The sequence below is a fragment of the Rhipicephalus sanguineus genome, chromosome 9 (assembly GCF_013339695.2).
Source record: "Rhipicephalus sanguineus isolate Rsan-2018 chromosome 9, BIME_Rsan_1.4, whole genome shotgun sequence".
NCBI classification, from domain to species: domain Eukaryota; kingdom Metazoa; phylum Arthropoda; class Arachnida; order Ixodida; family Ixodidae; genus Rhipicephalus; species Rhipicephalus sanguineus.
This window is the reverse complement of record NC_051184.2, coordinates 146,506,261-146,526,935: the sequence shown is the minus strand read 5'-3', so window position 1 is coordinate 146,526,935 and position 20,675 is coordinate 146,506,261. Positions and strand designations below refer to the sequence as shown.

At 46.4% G+C, this 20,675-nt stretch overlaps 1 protein-coding gene across 2 annotated transcripts; it reads left to right on the top strand.

The window, feature by feature from the left end:
- Positions 1-3,160: 3,160 nt before the first annotated feature.
- Positions 3,161-9,294, top strand: LOC125759882 (uncharacterized). Of its 2 annotated transcripts, none has more exons than XM_049419319.1 (4): positions 3,161-3,634; positions 4,932-5,142; positions 8,143-8,220; positions 9,097-9,294. In XM_049419319.1, the coding sequence occupies exons 1-4, from the start codon at positions 3,534-3,536 to the stop codon at positions 9,160-9,162; spliced, it is 456 nt and encodes a 151-aa protein (XP_049275276.1). In that variant the 5' UTR covers positions 3,161-3,533; the 3' UTR covers positions 9,163-9,294. The 2 variants fall into 2 exon arrangements, with proteins under 2 accessions (XP_049275276.1, XP_049275277.1); XM_049419320.1 differs by lacking the exon at positions 8,143-8,220 and adding an exon at positions 4,511-4,559 and having other exon boundaries at positions 4,932-5,131.
- The last annotated feature ends 11,381 nt before the right edge of the window (positions 9,295-20,675 follow it).

Sequence of the window (20,675 nt, the reverse complement as noted above, 5' to 3'; positions counted from 1 at the left end):
AGCGTAGCCGGTAGTCGTGACTCCGCCCACTTCGGCAACATGACACGACGTTAGCAATTGACGTCATCAACGAGCGGGATCAGCCGCAATGCGCTTCCGCTTGCTCCGGCTCCTGGTTGTTTATTGTTTACATTCTCGCACGTGCTCCGCAACTTGACGGGCAGTTTTCGGCTTTTCGGTATTTTTGAACCTTTGTGACAGTTCACAATGCAGCAGGAATGCGTGCTTGCTTTCCAAGACGACGAAGGGGTGCGAGAGAAAAGCGTTGAGAACCCCGCTTGCCGCAAGGGCAACCCGTCCGAGCTACCGGAGATTCCCCCCTTCTCCGCTCGATTTGCAGCCGACAACTGAAGAACGCTTCCTCCACGTGTTGCTCATGTCGAAGGCAAACTGCGTGCAGGTGCCATGCAGTGCGGGGAACATACGCATGGCAACTGCGTTACTGCGTGGCCGAAACCGCATCACCGCATGGCCAAGAAACAAGGCGCAGTTTCGTAGCGGTGGGTGGGAACAGGAACTGACGTCAACTCGACTACTGTTTGTCGAGACATGGCTTAGACCAATCGGCGAGCTCAGTGCTACGTAAACTCGCCGATCGCCGAGTTTGCGTCACTGCGCGTACGAGGAGGATTGGTCAGGCGTAGGAAAGAAGCGCGGGAATTGTTTTTCGAAATGAAGGGTCTGCGCGGCGCGCAGCGCTGTAATATTCGGAAAACGTGGTCGCCGCGGTCTACTGTACAAATTAGCGAGCTTGTTTGGGGGGTGTAAAAAAAATATCGCAGCCTGTTTACGGGCCCTTTAATGAAATGGTCACATAAAGAACTGTCGTACGTTACGGATACTGGGGCTTCGTACCGGGAATGGTAGATGGGCAAATGTGCCGAGACAAAAAATGTGACATAAAATCCTTCCTTTGTAAAATTTATGCTAGAAGGATCCATTGACGGGCTAGTCGGTACATGTCTTGATATCTACTGAGTATGCAAGCGCGGTGAAACGAAGGCAAGAGAAACACACAAACAACACAGACTGGCGCTATATTAATGAGAACAGACAATAATGCCAAAGAAAGTATAGGGGATGTTATTCGTTGTAATTAGGATAAAGTGTGAAGAAAGTAAAGACTGGCGCTGACTTCCAACTGATTTATTGAAAAGCATGAAGCCCGCTTTTATGCATGCGCACGTGTTATCAACGACTGAAACGCGTCACGGGTGAGCATACAAAACCTGCAACTCTTTGTCACTTAGATACACGCTTGGCGTACTTACAGACTTGGTACCGAATTTCCTAATGTGAGCTGCCTCGAACTGCATTTACACTTGTTGCAGTGATCTGCAAGATGACTGCCTGAATTGTTTTTTACATTCAAAAAATGTTCTCGTGCTCTGATGCTGAAACATCGACCGAAAAATTCGCTAGCAACCTCATCGTGCCTCATACAACTACAAAATGGGGCTGATGTGTTCACAGCAGTGAATGTTGTTCGTAGAATGCCTTTTTTCACCAGGCTCGAGATGTGATTCATGACCTCTTTAATATAGGTTTTAAGGTCGTTTACCAATTTATACATTCTATACTACAATTTCACATACACCACTTACACGTGCAAACAGGTACAGTCTTAGAATAACAGGGAGCTGAGCTAGTTCGTAAGTATTCATTCTAAAAAATTGGTCGCGTATCTACATGCTTCGCTGCAAATGTCGTCTAAAGACGATAGAAGAGGCGCTGCGTGAGATATGGACGCCATCTGGCAATACGTCGGGAAACATGAGTACTGTGTTGCGGGCTGGTAGTCCCGGCGCAGCAGCAGGCGAAGACCGGCGGTGACCAACGCGACCGGTGGGGACGCCAGCCAGCCCGAACGCGCGGTTTGGCGCGAAGCGCTGAAGCAGAAGAAGGGTCCGCACTCAACGAGTACTCTCCACACACTCTTTTATCTACACGTCGCCTGGGTAAAACAGGAATGCCAGAGCGGCGCCCCATGGCATTCGTACAGTGCAATACAGAACCGAAACACAACAATGAGCTCGTGCAGAGGGCACGGAGGAAGGCAAGTTTCAGCGCAGTCGCATTTTCAGCGCAGCTTAAGAAACTAGGGTCTTTAGAATTACGTATGTATGCATTTTCTATTAAAGGAACACACCACCTAATACTTACCTAGTGATGTTGCGCCTCAGATATGCGTAATATTTACTTTTTGATGGGCAACGTTCACAAGAAGACACGCAAGTTGGGCGAGTTGGTGAGGTTCCATGGTAAAAATGTAAAACAGCGCTTACTTAAACACAAGACGAAGGAAGAAGAGACACACACGGCGCTGAACTTGCAACTGGTTTTAATGAAAAACAACACGTACTTTTCAAGGCGAGCGCGCATGCTCATTGTCAAAGATAAATCACTTGTCAAACCATAAGGCAAAGCCTCGTGTGAGCCCCCTAGTCACCCCTGGTTAACAGGCACATTTCTTTCGAAGATAACGCCAGGGAAGGTTGGCTAACGCAATCACTGGCCTTCCTTGATATGTGAAATGCCTCAGCTACTTCTCTAGTGTAGCTGTCATTATGAACAAACAAGATTTTTGTGTCAACAAAAAACGGTACACACTGACACTCAAAACAGTGCTTGGACAAGTTAGTTACTTTCTTTGGTAATGAATTCTTGTGCTCAAGAAGCCTCACATAGGGCAAAAAGGGCGGTGCATTAATGTGAGGCTTCTTGAGCACAAGAATTCATTACCAAAGAAAGTAACTAACTTGTCCAAGCACTGTTTTGAGTGTCAGTGTGTACCGTTTTTTGTTGACACAAAAATCACTGAGAACCGGAGCAACTTTAGAACCAATACATATCCCTGATTTCTGCACATAAACGCCTTCCTTCCAACCTACCAGCGTCGTCTTTAAATACATGGAAAGGATTTCTAGAAATGCCCCGGTAGAAACACCACATTTATCGGTGAAAACCGTCTGGTGCCCTTGTTCGTTAATACATTCATTAACACATTTTAACAAGCCCTCATGCGGCAAAGAATTGTGGGATGCCGTGTCGATGGAAGGACGCATCCCAACATAACGACTGTTTATTAGCGTGGTAGCAGCAGCGGTGCGAGCATAGCGACGCTGCGCTCGGTCGGGTAGCGAAGGAATGATCACTTCCGAGCTTGGCCAGGGGGGTGAAACTTCGCGGTTTTTCTGTCCCGTGACCGCAGCGATCCTAACGTTTGGGGGCTGTACTACCTAAATGAACGTTCTTGTTCTATTTTATAGTTATTACTAGGTTACTCATTAACTCCGGAGTTTTTACTACACAAGTGAACCTAAAGGTTGCAGTTCGAGATTGCGAAAATAAGAGCGCCACCCGAAGTGGAAAACGGGAACTGCGCAGTCGTCCTATCTCTCACGGCGAAAAAGGGGCGTTTCTTTTCGCGCGCCCATGTATGCTACGGCCTGCGGTGTCCCAAAGGCCGCTTTTACCGCTGTAAAGTTTGTTTTAGCGAAACCCATGCAAGATTCAGCCAAACAGACGCATCCATGGATTCTCGCCGTCATCACAAATCGTGCTGTGCTGAGTGGTGTCGGAATTCTTCACGACACACCGGCATAAAATTCTTTCGGATCCCGGCGGACGAAAGGTACGATCTGCATGCTGCTCGTTTTGTCTTTCTACGCTTGCACGGCATATCAGGATGCGGTTGCTGCAGTAGCTGTGTAATTTAATTGAGCATACACATACATGATTTATTCATTACATTCTGATTGTCTGCTTTTCGGCTTCATTATACATGACATGCACGGCAGAGCACCTGGAAATTATTCCAGCGAATACATTTGCTACACACGATTGTTTATACTTGCGTTTTTAATTTAATGCGTTTCGATCGTGCATTGCATTTCGATGTTGCACTTTGGCTCAAGGCAATGCAAGGCATGTCACAAATGTATTTGTAGCAGCATATACAGTAACTGATACAAGAGTATAAGCTTATCCGCACTCTTTTTATTACCTTTTGATTGCCTGCGTTCAGTCTGTTCTCGTTGCATGCGTTATTATTATTGTTGTTATTATTATAATACGATTAGTAATATTATCAGCCTATTTATGTCCATAGCTGGAGGAAGGCGATTCCCATAGTCTTTTGGCTATAAGGGAGGGTCCATATACGTTCATAGCATGTGTTGTTAGTACTATGTTAATTAAGTTCTGAGTACATAAATTATTACACTTGCGAGTTTAGACGGGTGTTATTACATTATTGCGTTTCAATTGTGTGTTTTCATTTTGGCCTCACGTAAATCCACGGCATATTGCAGAGGAATTTAGCAATAAATTTATAAACTAATAATTTATAATGTATACTTCAATTTCATATTTTCAGTTTCAGCCTTAAGTACAATTACGATATATTTACAAGAATGCAGTTGCAGCTAAAAGCCCATAAATAATTGGACAATGTAAACTTACGTGTTCTACTAATTTATTACCGGTTTTAATAAGGTTTTTATGAAAGATTTGCAGCAGGGCGCGAGAAATACCCGAGGAATACGCAGTGCGCGAGGGTATATATGTACGAATAGTTGTTTAGAGATTTTGGTGTGGGATGATTGCTATTGTCTGCAAAAATATATTTTGAATTAGGAGGAAAGCTGGGGTCGTTGCCACCAAACATTACTATCGCGCAAGTAAAAGCATGTATCCGCGTCTCTTAATAATAAAGACAGATTTTATTTTAAAGTTTGCTTTCAGGATTGCTATCACAAGTCGTCTTGGTTACAAAAATTCAATTAAGAAAGGAAGATGAGAAATGTATCAAATAACGCTTACTTCGAATAAAGATGCCAGTTTTCGCTCAAAGCTATCCATCTACGCCTGAAAACAGAAATAAATCCATTCTAACCCAAATACTACACACGCACACATTGATTTTCCAGATCTCGCGCTTGGCTTCAGTATGCGAGACGGCAGGACCTGGCTCATTTACCGCCTCGTCAGATCTACAGCAGCTACCGCCTGTGCTCTGCCCATTTCACCAGCAGAGACTACGCAGACCCTGGACAGACAAGGCTGCTAAGATGTGCTGTGCCAACAGTTTCCATCTTTGGCGATGGGCAGACACACGTCGAAAGTCCAGGTGGGAATACTGTAAAGTGATCATACAGTACAGCACAAACTTTCATGCCTCTACATCTATTTACAGAAATGTCTTCAAATCAAATCAAATCAAAAATCTTTATTTGTCGCAAAAAAATATACACGCATTGGGGTTAGTTAATACAGAAGGAGGTCCCATAGCACAAGGCTGAAAGGGGACCTCCTGTCAGAAAATTACATGTTGATAAGTACAACAAAATGGCAACTAAAAAGCGTTAAGTAATTATTGATAGTAATAAAAACAACGCAAACATGCAATAAAAAATGCCAGTAAAAATGGTAACAAAACAACGTCTAGTAATTATACAAAGCTATGAAAAGAACGAAACATACAATAAACATGGCAGTAAATCGGGAACATAATGCCGTTAATGAATGATATATAGCTGTTGAAACGACTTCAATGTGCATGAGTAATAAATGTGAAAAAATAACGAACACAGTAATGGCTCTAAATGTAAGAGAACGCCGATATAGAAATACAGATGAGTTATGATTGCGCAAAAATATGTTTAAGTTCTTTTTTAAAAGCTGGTAATGACAATTGTTTAGTGCTTAGTGGTATTGAATTCCAAAACTGAATGGCTGCAAATATGGTAGTATGTTTGCCGTAGTTAGTGCGTGCATGTGGGAGTAAAAAGTTGTTGTTTGAGGCAAACCTAGTAGGATTAGAGTTTAACAATTGAAATTTCTCCAAAACAGTGGCTGTTATGGTACCGTTGAGACATTTAAATACAAGAATCCCCAATTTATATTTGAATAAATTACACACTGTTAGTACACTATGTTGTTGGAAAAGTCGGGACGCGCAGGTGATTGGTGAACTGAATGTTAGGATGCGAATGGCCTGGTTTTGGAGACGTTGAAGTGGAAGGATATGAGATGGATAGGTATTCGCCCATGACGTGATACAGTACGTGATATGACTGTGGATGAAGGCGTAGTACAGTTTAAGCAAAGTCTGCAAGGAGAAGAATGGTCGTGCTTTAATTAGTGTTCTGATACCATGAGCAATCCTCTGCCTTATAAGTGAAATGTGATGATGGTACTTGAGATGAGCATCTAGGACTACTCCCAAGAATGTGCACTTAGTAGCGCTAAGAAGACTGTGGCCGTTTATAGTAATAGCGGGTGTAGGTGAGAGAGCGTTATGACTGGAATGGAAGACAATGAACTGTGTTTTATTGGTATTAATTGTTAAACCATTAGCTGTGCACCAATTCTGAATGTTATAGAAGTCAGAGGACAATTTATTAGTTAGCGCATCGATGGACTTGTCTTTAGTAACTATAGTTGTATCATCTGCGTACAAGAAAGGTTGACTGTGTGTTAAAATTGAGGTTAAGTCATTAATATAGATTAAGAATAAAAGCGGACCCAGTATGGAACCTTGCGGGACACCTTTGTCAATAGATTTAAAAGTGGAGAGGATGTTAGAGACACAAACAGCTTGCTGTCTATTGGATAAGTAGCTATTAATCAGCTCCTGCGCACTACCTACAACACCTATTGAGTTAAGTTTAGCTAATAGTATATTATGAACTATAGAATCAAATGCCTTAGAGAGGTCAATCAAGAGAGCTCCGGCAAAACAACCAGAGTCAAGAGTGTGTTTAATATAATCGGTAAAGGAGAGTAGTGCGAAATCTGTTGAATAGCCTGCACGAAAACCAAATTGTTGAGTGGATAAAATACGAAACTTAGTTAGGTATTTAGATAATCGTTTTTCAATACACTTCTCTATGATTTTGCTGTACGACGAAAGAATGGCAATAGGTCGGTAGTTAACAATAGACGTTCTATCGCCTTTTTTAAAGACTGGAATTATCTTGGCCTTTTTAAGCTGCGATGGGAAGATGCCAGTTTTAAACATAAGGTTAATGACATAGGCTAACGGGGTCGAGATCACGTGAGAGATGTATTTCAGGTGAATAGGCTGAACGTTATCGAGACCAGCACTTGTTATTTTCATGTGATTAATTATTTCCACCACCTCATCTGGGCCTGTTGGAAAGAGGTAAAATGACTGGAGACATTCCCTAATTGTTGGCGGGTAATCTTGAGGCAAGACAGAAGTGTTAGCACAGAAGTACTTGTTGAGGGCGTTAGCCATGTCGTCTGCATTTCTAAGAACACCCTCTGTTGGTACACATACTCAATATGTGTACCTGTCCGAGTTATCATGACTCAGTATTTTTAAGATTCTCGCGCAGATTACACCAACAATACCAACGCATGGTGTACACAGCATCCATAAATTCGCCGGCATAATTTTGCTGGTAGATATAACTAGCTAAGTAAAAAATTTGCCGGCTTCACAATCGTTAAATTTAGAGCAAACGTCTCACTCAGAACGCTCTACATGTAACCTCCTCGATTCTGATTGAGTTGTCTCTGCTATAACTGGAGAGAGTACTCCATGTGGCGCGTTATCAGCTATTTCGCACATGGCGAGTGAATAGCGGCCAACTTGGTGTCGCTGTTGAAACAATTGCGCGATAGCTCTGACAGTGGGAGCAACAGAACTGGCCTTTTAGAAATATATATATATATATTCTACGACACCCTAGTTCAAAGTCGCTTTTAAAATTAAGAATCCAAAAGGTACTTTATTTTTATTAGCTTTATTATTACAAAATTACTTTTATTTTCAATGGGCCAAATAAGTGTAATTGGCAAGAATTCGGTTACGCGCTAGGTCATCACGGGCACCACGATGTTAACCTGTTCTAGGTACATCGCATTAAGATTTTTAAAATATTGGTTTAGGATAGTTGGGACACCCATATATTTAGTGAGTGACACGAGCGTTCTCTTTTTGTGTGTTTACACTTTTTTTATTACTCGTACTGAGACATAATACGTGAGGAGACCAATTAATAGTGAGAAAACGCCATGAGTGATTGTAATTGCAAATATTTAATGTGACGCCTAATACCAGCTGTATGTATGTCACGCTGAAATCTGTGCTACGTCAATTTCTCTTCACAGGCTCTCCTCGGCCCGCGAATACCACTACGATGCCCGCTCACAGCGCCGACGAAGGAGTTCAACAGGCTGAGCCCCCATGTACGCAAATTGTTTTACTTTCCAAGCTCTTTAAAACTATTCCAGATAAATTAATGCCCTGCAGCTGTCGTTTTAATGTCACGTACCATTTAACAGATCCTAAAGTGCACTACGGTGTCAGCTGGGCGAGCTAGTTCATTGCTAGGGGACGAGAACCAGAGCGATGTATACCGAAAGGCAGGACGAGACGAGTGCTTGTCCGATCCCTTTCTTGCTTGTTTGTTGCCTCCTAAGAGGGATTAGTGCCCCGCCGCGGTGGTCTAGTGGTTATGGCGCTCGACTGCTGACCCGCAGGTCGCGGGATCGAATCCCGGCCGCAGCGGCTGCATTTTCGATGGAGGCGAAAATGTTTGAGGCCCGTGTGCTTAGATTTCGGTGCACGTTAAAGAACCTCAGGTGGTCGAAATTTCCGGAGCCATCCACTACGGCGTCCCTCATAATGATATCGTGGTTTTGGGACGTTAAACCCCAGATATTATTATTATTATTATAAGAGGGATTAGTGTTTTTTTAAAGAAAAGACTATGAATTCGTTGTTTTTTCCTAAACATACCATTTTAAACGTATAACCAATAATGTTTGTTAACAAGGAGTATGCTAATGATTAGTAAAAATTAGTTGACGCTTCATGTTTCCCACGATGCTTACACATGCCATTAGTAGGCTCAATGCCCAGCAGTGTGCTTATCAGAGGCCTGTTCCCAATGCCCCAAGTTTGAATAAGTGAAGGATCGAGAACTAAATATGAACAACTGATTACTCATGGAAGTAATCACTTCAATTCTAAAAGCCGCTAGAACTTTTACTAGGTTTAAAGATCATGGTCAGCTTTCACGAAAACACAGTATAAATGAGCTTTTTTTCTAAATCTTTCAGGTTCCAATCCAGCGGGTCGACAACACAAGCCTTCTAGGTGCTCGCCCCGGACAGCCAGAAAAATGAAGAACCTGGAGAAGATAAATTCAAGGCTTCGGAAGGCACTGTCAAGAATTGGCAAGAGAAAGGTTAAAAAGCTTTCCCAGTCCGAGGCGTTGAATGCTATCAGGCCCTACGTCCGCAAGACATTCTTTAGATTGCTTGAGACTCAAGTTAAAATTAATGGTGTGAAACGTAGAGGACGGAGGTGGTCGCCCGAGCACCGCCAGTTCGCTTTAAACTTACACTTTCATGGTCCGAAAGCGTACAGACATCTGTCAAGACTGCTTGACATGCCAACTGTGAGGTCGCTAAAGCAGTGGTTATCAAATATTCCGATGACTCCCGGAGTTATTTCAACCGCTATTGAAGCCCTCGAAGAAGCTACCCGAAATTGGCATTTAACAGATCGTGCGTGCACATTAATATTTGACGAAATGTCCTTGAAGGAACATCTGCAGTATGATGCAAAGCATGACATTGTGATGGGATTCTCCGATGACGGTAGGCAAAGAACACCAGCCGTGGCAAATTCAGCGCTCCTGATACTTGTGGCAGGCATTTCAAAAACGTGGATTCAGCCTCTTGCTTACACAGTATCAAGGACCAAAACGCCCGCAGATACTCTTCATCATCTGATGATAACATTAATCAAGCAGCTGCAGGGAGCCCGGTTGTTTGTGAAGGCGCTCATCTGCGACCAGGGGGGAAGCAAATAAAGCAAAACTTTGGCAAATAAGCTAGGTGTGACGCCTGAAGAGCCGTTTTTTGTGCTTGAAGGCCGCAAGATTTATTTCCTATATGACACACCACACTTACTTAAATGCACAAGGAATAATCTCCGCGCACCTCACAAGCTCCATATCGGGCAAGAAATTGTGGATTGGTCTTTCATTACGCAACAATACGAAAGCTCGCATCCTCTCAAACTCAAATTGGCGAAGAAACTAACCGACAACCACATTTACCGGAAGCCTTTCAATAACATGAAAGTTAAATATGCCAGCCAGGTGATGAGCGAATCGGTCTCAGTGGCCATTGATGTATTCATTGCTCTTGGCGTGTTGCCGGCATCCGCCAAACCAACAGCTGATTTTCTCGAGAAGATAGATAAGTTATTCGACTGTCTGAATAGCTCTTCTGTAAAAAAAGCCAGTGACAAGTTACGTTATGCAATTTCGGAAGGGTCCGAACACCTAGCCTTTTTGCGGGAGTGCCTGTCGTGGGTTGAAAGCTGGAAATTTGACGGTCCTCGGCAACCACACACAGTTGAGGCATGGAAGGTCACCATAAAGGCTATCCTTCTCCTCTGGGACGACCTCTTCCAAGATTTTGATTTTCGTGTTCTCTTGACTCGCTGGCTACAGCAGGACCCCCTGGAGAACCTTTTCGGGCTGCTTAGGTTCAAGCATGGCTGCAATCACAACCCAAATGTGCTTCAGTTCACATCAGGTCTGAAACACATTTCTGTTGGCAAACTGGTTGCCCTTGTTTCAGAAGGAAACTCTGAACAGGATCGCAGCACTGTGTTGGCACAAATGTCAGAGCCACCTCATTCGCTTCCTACTACTTGTGATGCAGCGCCAACAGTCGATATGCTTCCTGATGAGGAACAGCCCGCTAGCCATGATATAGTAGAGGATAACGTTCTCTACTATGTTGGGGGATATCTCGTACGGCAATTTTTGTTGCACAGGCCTCCACACTGTGTGTGCAACACCCTTTTGAAGAATGCCGACCGCCAGCTTTGTGCATCACACCAGTATTTTGCTATGTTTAAGGCAAGCAACATCTCCTCAGATTTATTTGGCAATGTAACAATGCCTTCTGACGATTGCTTTCAGGATATTAAGGCCATGGAAGCTTGCTTTTTGGAATATATCGGTGTTGTGGCGCACCTGCCTAATGTGAGTGGAGTTTTGGCAGGCATTTGGTACAGTTGTATGGGAAGGCAAAAATTCTGCTCTGAGAATGCAAGAAAGCCTTTGTGCACCTCTTTGCAAGGATTCGCCTGTTGTGGCACATTCGCTTCGTGAACATCTCCTTGGCTAAACAACGCACCAGAAAATCTGCTGCAGCACGAAGAATGCGGAAGTTTTTGTAACTTTTAGGATTCTGTTTGCATATTTGAGGTCTTGAAAAAACTGAGCGCTCAGAAAACACGGACGACAAAAAGACACACATATGCGCAAAAGTAGGCGCTACTTCCATATTTTTGAGTCACCGCTACTTCTATAGCTGAGGTCACCATTTTCTGCCTCTGAAGCGGACATGTGTGTGTACTGTTTATCTGCTTGTATCTTGTTTTTGTGTTTTTCATTAAGCAATATAGGTATGTTACGCTGAAGAAAGCATAAACCCTTCGTGTTATTTTATCAGAACACTCTATAGTGGCTTCAGTATTTTGTAAATTTTTGCTTAAGCTTTTATAAAGAAACCTGATGCTGAATAGAAAATGTAGCAATGTCTAACTCCGGTACCTTATGGTTTTTGTATCATTTCCTCTTGCATCCTAAGTGTGCGGTGTGCCGTATTATCTTGTCCCACTCATGGAATGATTTTATATCGGGATACGTGCTGTGAACTTGTGTATAGTTATTACTGTTTTTCTTTTGTCTTTGTATAGACGTATGTGCGGCAATGTGCACTGGATTGATACTAGGTTATTAGCATGCTGGCATGTGCGGTCCACTTTTGTATGCGACCAAAAACGTAAAACATTCAAGTTGTATTTTTACTGCATAAACCGTACGTTTAGGCAATAAAACATTCAAACAAACTCTGCTCTTTATTCTTGTCTACTTTATGTGTACACGTAAACAAAAACAACGTCTTACTTAGAATAAGTAGTGCACAAATAGGTGGATGGGCAGACCATCAATCAGAACGCAATGATGGCCGTTTTCATCATGTGGCGGGTTGCGCAACAGGAAGGAGGTCGCGTGCTCGCCATCTGAATACCTTCCACTCGCTCAATTTGGCTTGCTGGTGCATCCCAATTGAATTTGGCGCTAAATCCCCCCCCTCGCCACTCGGATCCTCAGTCCTCATCAAGATGGCGTCCCCCAGTGCATGTCTGCAATGCGCCGCCATGTTTTCGTACCGCCCCCAAACACCAGGCGTTCGTCCGGCGCTGCGAGCGAATATCGCGTTCCATGGAGGGTATAGGAAGTTTCACTCCCCTGGCTTGGCAGGGGAGTGAAACTTGCACTTGGGCTACCCCACCCCAAGTGCAGGGTAGCCAACCGAGCCAAAGCTTGGTTAACCTCCCTGTCTTTCCTCTTCGTATCTCTCTCTCTCTCTCTCTCTCTGGCTTGGCAGCTTGGTTTTAAAGCCACCGTCGATGACGTAAGCCTCCGGTGACGCTGCGGTGGCGCTATCCCTTATCGGAGACGTGGTGTAGCATGCAGCCGTGTCACGCCGGCCTAGATAGTGACGAGGCGGATGCTGCGCCGGTTTGTGCGCACTGTGTCGCCAAACCCCCCCCCCCCCCCGCGGAGTGCAGAGCCCTCAGGGTCTGTAGAAATCTGGTAGGCGTACCAGACGTCCAGAGCGTGTCGTGGCCGGAGCGGGCTGCGGCGTCGGCGGTTCATGCCCGGTTCATGCGAGGCGATGTATGCGGGCTCGAGCCGGTCAATCGAGACGCGGACGTCGCTCCCGTTCAGGCGTAGGGTGAGGTTTTTGTTGTCGCGATGGACGACCGGGTAGGGTCCGCTGTAAGGTGGCTGGAAAGGCCTGCGGATGGTGTCATCGCAGAGGAAAGCGTGCGTACACGATGCTAGCTCCTTGAACACGAAAGGTGTAGGCTTGCAATGGTGGGCTGTAGGTGACGGGCGTAAGGCAGCCATGGTGCGTCGGGGTCGGGCGGCGAAGTCGGTGGGATCTGACGTCGTAGCGCTGGATGGCAGTGCAGCGAGGAATTCACCTGGGAGACGGAGTGGTTCCCCGAAGATGAGCTCTGCTGGTGTAGCGTGGATGTCTGGCTTGAAGGTGGCTCGAAGACCGAGGATGACGGCTGGGATGGCCTCGAGCCAGGTTGAGTCCGGGTGGCATATAATGGCTGCTTTGAACTGTCGGTGGAAACGTTCGATCATTCCGTTGGCGCAGGGGTGGTAACTGGTGGTCCTCAAGCGTTCGAAACCTACGGTCAGCCCGAGCAGCCTGAAAACGTGCGACTCGAACTGTCGTCCTTGGTCGGTGGTTACGCGGCGGGGGGCGCCGAAACGAGCGATCCAGCCGGTGAAGAAGGCCGAGGCGACGTCTTCCGCGGTGATTCCCTCGAGGGGCCATGCCTCGGGCCATCGAGTGTAGCGATCGATGGCGGTGAGGCAGTAGCGATATGGTCCAGCCAGGGGAAAGGGTCCTATGATGTCGAGGTGGACGTGCTCGAACCGACCTGAGGGAATGTGGAGGGCTGAGGGAATGTTCCGAGTTGAGACGTGACGTGCCTGGTGACTTTAGCGCGTTGGCATTGAATGCAGGAGCGCGCCCAGGTGCGACAATCCCGCTGCATGGAGGGCCAGACATAGCGGTCAGGCACGAGGCGTGTAGAGGCGCGTATACCGGGATAGCTGAGGTTGTGGAGCTGACTGAAAAGACCACGGCGATGGAACAGGTGTACATAGGGCCTGCTTTGTCCTGTCGACATGTCGCAACAGATTGTGGTTGTAGACCCTGGAATGGGGACTTGTTGCAGCTGTAGTGAGGACCTGCCCTTGAGAAGTTCCTGCAGTTCGGCGTCCATAGTCTGAGCCTCGGCGAGGACGTCCGCTGTTATCTGCCCAGATCTGATGGCTGCTACACGTGAAAGCGCGTCGGCGACCACGTTGTCTTTCCCGCTGACATGATGGATGTCGGTGGTGCGCCCGACTGCGATAGATCTTTTGTCGAGGACTTGCACAACTTGCTCTTACACTTAATCGCTAAATTTCCTAAAAGTAATTTCATCCTCTGTGGTGATTTGAACCTTCCTGACATTAACTGGGATAAAATGTCAGCATCGTCTCATCTATCTAGGGAATTTCTTGACCTTACTCTAACTTTCAACTTCACACAAGTGGTATCTACGCCGACTCGCGGTGCGAACATTCTTGACTTAGTTTTGGTTTCCAACCCCGACGCTGTTCATTCGGTAATGCGTATTGATGGCGTAAGTGACCACAGGATGGTGTTATTTGACCTAACCTTTCAGATACCCACTAGCCGGCCTTCAACCAAATATATCCGAAATTACAAAAACGCAGACTTCTCAAAAATAAATGAGGAATTAGATACTTTTTTTGTGCACTTTGAGGAGTTCGCTTCCACCCGAAGTGTTGAGAGCAATTGGTTACTTTATAAACAAAAAATACTGTATCTTGTTGAGAAATATGTACCACTTGTCCGTATTCGGGGCGACGCCGACAAACCGTGTTTCACCAACTCCCTTAAAATCGTGGGTTGGTGGATGCTGGAAATCTTGGTGGACATGGTGGAAGCAATAGTGGACAAGGTGGAAAAAATAGTGGATGTGGTGGAAGCTGTAGTGGTCATGATGGCTGATGATGGCGAGAGTGGAAAAATGGTGGCAGATGGTGGTGGTGGTGGCGAGCTTCTTTTGGTGTTAAGTGGAAAATGCTGGCGAGCAAAACATGTTTTGGTGGATGACTTGGTGAACAAGCTGGATGACGGTGGCAGGATGGAAGCATGGTGGATGATGGTGGCATGATGGAAGTGAACGTGACATTATGTGAAGTCGCTGTCAGTTCTAATGTTTTCTCCTTGAATGTGCAGAAATATATGCAGTTCAAAGAAGCCAACACCGATCATTAGGCTTTCCAGCACTATTTTTTTTATTCATGCGGCGCCAGTAACCGCCACAAGGTTTCTGGAGCACAGCAGCCGTGAATGTTTACATTTTACGCACGTACTTATCAGGTTTACATCCGCGATCTGCTGCTCCATTTTGATATTTACAAGTCCAGAAGTGTCGGTGTGAACAGCGACAGTAACTGTGTTACATCGCCGCGCATTTGCCGAGAAGTAAATGAGTCCTTCCAGCGGGGAGACCAGAAAACAGCTTCCTCTTGATACCGCCACGCTTGAAACGCAACTCTGCCAATTCTTGCGCACTCACTTACCTCAGCGGCACTTTAAGGTAATAGTGAAAATGCATGCAAAGCTAAAATCCACAAACTTTTACCTTCGGCCTGCGTAGAGATAAGCCCCACCAAGTATGACTACCACCATCATATTCTACCACCATGATTGCCACCAAAGGTTAGGCATAGCGTAGCGACCGAGTCCGTCTACGTGTTATCGGCGCTTCTGGTTTCAGTATACACAATTCCGGTGAGTACATATGACTTTACAGCACACCTGTGGCATCGGCTAACCTAAATGAAGCATTTTTTTTCTTGTGTACAGTGCCCGCACAAGAAGCGATGAGCATAGATGCGACGCGCTTCCAGCAAACGCCTCCGTTCACCAACCGCCGCCGGTCGCACTCGCCGGCGCTTCTCTGACACGTATGCGAGAACATAGACTTGTCAATTCGTACGCCTTACTGAACCAATATGATGGCATATTTTTTCCGCGCACTGCACTTGTTTTGGCCCAGCTGTTATGCAGTTGTAGCTAATGATACAGCGTCAGATCACTGCGCTGGCACGGCTGCGCTGTACGTTGCGCGAAAAAAAAAATCACAATACTCAATCAATTGTACGCGCGTATTTATCGAATGAGATTAGAGTCGACAGAAAGCCTCTGCACATGTCGCACTTTGGAAAAAGCGAGAAACGGCTATTCAAACTTCGCAGTAACACCCGGTTGACTATACTCGCGCTCCTCGCTCCACTTGACATATTTCTTTGGAGTTACGTTGTGAATTTTAAAAGAAAGTTAGCGCTGTTGCCATTATCGACGTGCCATTCGTTACCGGCAGCAGTTTGTTTGCGTCTAATGACTACGCAAATTTAGTAGGATGTGAAGAGCGCGTCTGTCTCCAGTATGAGACATACAAAGCTGAAGTCAAACCGTGTATTAGTATGTTGACTAGTCATTTTGCAAGTCGCTGAGCAAGTGTCAGCGTGGCGTAATGGTAAGGTACTCGGCTCGGGATCGGCAGGTCGGACGTTCGATTCCCGGTGGCGGGAGCTTTTTTTCTTTTTTTTTGCATACGGTTTTTTTTCTTTTTTTTGTACTAGTGCTTTCTACATCGCCTTCTATACAATTATTTATGTGTGACGGCTAGGCACGATGGTGCCGACGCTGTAGAGCCGTTTTACGCTCCGTCATTCTCCAGCATCCATCATACGCCAGCATCCAGCATACACCACGTGCCACCATTTTCCAGCACCATAATCCACCATAATGGTGGATGGTGGAATCCACCATTCCTCATGGTGGATGAATTTTCAATAGGGATAGGAAGCTCGATAACAAAAAGAAGCGCCTTTTTCGGGCGGCTAAACTCTCAAACTGTAATTCCAAGTGGGAAAAGTATTTCGCATGCCTCCGAGAGTACAATAATTTGTTGCGGCAATCAAAGAAAAAATTTTTCCATATTGATCTTCTTGGTATCCTTCGTGAAAACCCACAAAAATTTTGGAATCTTCTACCTACTAACAACAGCGCTTCTCACAATATTACTCTGTCATATCCTGACGGAACACCCGTCCCCTCCGAACATCGACCCGATGTCATGAATTCTTATTTTTCTTCTGTTTTCACCCAAGAGCCCGACTTAAACAGTGGTACGCTTCCTGACTGCAACTTCCCCTGCATGCCTTCAATTGATTTCACATCTGGGGGCATCTCGGCCTTGATTGACAAAATCAAGGTATCCAGTGCTCCTGGTCCGGATAACATCCCCGCTAAGGTCATCAAAGGCACTAAAGTACTTACTAGTAAATTTTTACAGATAATCTTTTCGCAGTCCGTAACAACCAGTACAATTCCGAATGACTGGAAGTTAAGCAAGGTTGTCCCGGTATTCAAAAGCGGTGTCAGAGCTGATCCTTCAAATTATCGGCCGATATCGCTCACTTGTATCGCCTGCAAACTTCTCGAACACATTATCTACTCTCATTTTGCCTCTTATCTTGAAGCTAACTCCTTTTTTTTCAGTAATCAGCATGGCTTCCGCCCAGGACGCTCATGTGAAACCCAACTATTTGAATTCACCACCGACCTCCATCTAAACCTTGATTCTCTCCTCCAAACAGACGTAATTTACCTAGATTTTTCTAAAGCCTTCGACCGCGTACCTCATCAACGGCTAATGGTCGAAGTAAATAGCTTATCCATCCATCCACTAATCTCGTCATGGATCCGTTGTTTCCTAATTGGCAGATCGCCGTTCACAGTGATCGGGAACCGCCACTCTACAGTTACCGAAGTATTATCAGGAGTACCGCAAGGTTCAGTCCTTGGACCCCTTTTGTTTTCAATTTTCATTAATGACCTTCCCACCGGTATTTCATCTTCCATCCGGCTCTTTGCCGATGACTGCGTCCTGTACCGCCGTGTAAGCTCACACAACGATCAAATACTTTTACAGCGTGATCTCGCTACAATTGGAATATGGTGCACTCAGTGGCTCATGCAACTAAACGTCAAAAAATGTAAGTCCATGCACGTATCGCGGAAACACTCTCTTATATCATACTCCTACTCTTTGCATTCTCTTCCTATTGAGCTGGTTCAATCGTACAGGTACCTCGGGGTTACCATCACAAGCAAGCTTACATGGTCGGAACATATTCATAATCTGGTTGTTGCAACTAACAAATCCCTGGGATTCATTAGACGGTCCTATCATCATCACCACCTGTGATGCGCAAACTAACATATGATACATTTATCCGCACTAAACTGGAATTCGCATCGGCAATATGGAATCCACATCAAGCGTACCTCGTCGACCTAGTAGAAGCCGTCCAAAACCGCGCAGCCAGGTTTATTACATCCCAGTACGACCATCGGCTAAGTGTCACAAACATCAAATCATCCTTGGACATCAAATCATTAGCATTTCGCAGAAAAATCTCTCGGTTATGCCTCTTTCATAAATTGTATTACAACTTCCCACACTTACGTGACCTGCTTGTTTTTCCTCCAAACCGCACTTCACGCTGCCTGTCAAACTCCTTCAGTCTTCAAAGAATTCATGGCTCTACTAATTCCTTCAACAACTCCTCCCTGCCATTAGCCATTGCAGAATGGCATAGCTTGCCTGACCTTGCTGTCACTGTACGTGACCCCACCAAATTTCGAAACGTACTAACTAATTTATTGAGTGCTGCTGCGTAACGTATTCTGAGTTCTTTTTCCTTTTTGTTTGTAGCGCATTATTCTACCTGTGTGTTTTGACTATTGTAGTTTCACCTCGTTCCTTTGTATATGTTACTTTCATTGTATTTTTAATGACTATTTGAACGCTCCTTTTCTCTTATGTATGCTCCCCCCTTATGTAATACCCCAACAGGGGCCTTTAAGGGTTAATAGATGAAATGAAATGAACTGTGCAATGAACGAGAGTTGGTTCTGCTGTACAGGCGAGAGCTTGTCGCGACGTTGAGAGAAGGCGTAGGTAAGAGGCTTGTGGTCGGTATAGATGGTGCAATTCTGTGCTTCGAGAACATGGCGAAAGTGTTGTACTGCTTCGTATATCGCCAGAAGTTCTCTGTAGTAGGCTGGCAGAGTTGTAGGGGCGGTAGTCGTGGTTTAGTCGGCGGAACTGGTGGTTGAAGGGGTCGTTTTCCGAGCTGCGAGTTTCTTGAAGAACGCCAAATAGTACACGTTGCTGGGCTAGTCGGTTCATGTCTTAGTACAAGCCACAAAGTATGGCTGTTTCTTGCGCGAGGAAATAACGAGGGAAGGGGTCCAGGGGTGCGCTCCCCTGGACCCCTTCCCTCGTTATTTCCTCGCGCAAGAAACAGCCATACTTTGTGGCTTGTGCTTAGGTAAGAACGCCAAAGGATGTCCACGCGTTGCATGAGTGCGGCGCCGATGGCGAAGCCAGATGCGTCCGTGAAGAGTCCCAAGGGAGCATCTGGCACGGGATGGTTTAGAAGCGTGGCGTTGCAGAGGGCGGCTTTGCATTCTTCGAACGTTTTCGCTAACGTCGGTGTCCACGCGACGGGTTGGTTTCCTCGTAGGCCAGCCAAAGCATCATGGAGGGGAGCCTGGTAGTCGGCTGCGTGTGGCAAGAAACGCCTGTAGAAGTTCAGCATGCCAAGGAAACGGCGAAGGTCTTTAGCGGTGGTGGGTTGAGGGTAACTTTGCAGGTCCGAGATGCGTTGGGGCAAGGGCCGAGTTCCCTCAGATGAAACTTCGTGTCCGAGGAAGCGGACGACGGAAACGCCTAGCGTACTTTTTTGGGTATTTACAAGTAGACCGTGGTCGTCGAGGCGTTGAAACAGCAGACGAAGGTGCCTGTGGTGCTCTTCGGCGTCGCGGGAAAATATCAGTATGCCGTCAAGGTAAACGAAGCAGAAGTCGAGGCCGCGGATGACTGCGTCGATGAAGCGTTGAAAGGTTTGTCCAGCGTTCCTCAGGCCGAAGCTCATGAAGGGAAACTCAAACAAGCCATAGGGAGTGATGATTGCCGTTTTCGGGACGTCATCCGGATGGACGGGTATCTGTGTGTAGGCCTTCACCAAGTCAAGCACGGAGAAGACGTGGCAGCCATGAATGCGATGGGCGAAGTCCTGTATGTGATGGACGGGGTACCTGTCCGGGATGGTGCGTGCGTTGAGGGCACGGTAGTCCCCACAGGGCCGCCAGCCTTCTGTCTTCTTCGGAACGAGGTGAAGTGGCGAGGCCCATGGACTGTCGAGCGGCGGGCGATTCCTTCGCGGAGCAAGGCCTCGAACTCTGCTTTGGCTATGCGCATGCGGTCCGGGGTAAGTCGACGGGCGCGGCAGAAAACCGGGGGGCCTGAAGTAGTCCGGATGTAGTGCACGGTGGTGTGCTGCACATTGCGTGGCAGTCCGCTGGGGCGCGTCAATCCGGGAAATTCGGCGAGGATGGCATGGTACGGCGAATGATTGTCGACACTGAGTACCTTGATGCTTGGCTGTTGGGCGGTCGTTCGCTGGCCAGGTGTGGAATGTCCCGTTGTCGCGTCGATGAGGAGGCCGTTGCGGCAGTCCGGAAGGAGGTTGTAGTGGGCCAGAAAGTCTGAGCCGATGATTGGCTCGGCGACGTCGGCGATGACAAAGTTCCAGTGAAGGTCACGGCGTAAGTTTCTGAGCTGGATGTGCAGGCGGAGCGAGCCGTACGTCTTGATTGTTGAGCGGTTTGCCGCACTGAGCTCGAAAGACGTAGGCGGACGAGGACCTTGGAGATGGGATCGCGGGTAGCAGCAAATGTCGGAACCGCTGTCGACAAGGAACCGCTGCTTCGTGATTTGGTCGGTGACGAAGATGCGACGGCCTCCGGGTTGGCAGCTTGCGGCAGTCTCTACGAGCTGCCGTTGGCGTTTCCCGCATGCCCAGCGGAACAGAGTGGTCGACATTGGCGGGCTCTGTCCCCGTAGCGTCGGTGGTAGTAACACG

Coding starts and splice junctions, on each gene's coding strand:
- LOC125759882 (XM_049419319.1), top strand. CDS start 3,534: ATGGATTCTCGCCGTCATCACAAATCGTGCTGTGCTGAGTGGTGTCGG. Junction 5,143..8,142: donor AAAGTCCAGGTGGGAATACT/GTAAAGTGATCA, acceptor TTCTCTTCACAG/GCTCTCCTCGGCCCGCGAAT. Junction 8,221..9,096: donor TCAACAGGCTGAGCCCCCAT/GTACGCAAATTG, acceptor TAAATCTTTCAG/GTTCCAATCCAGCGGGTCGA.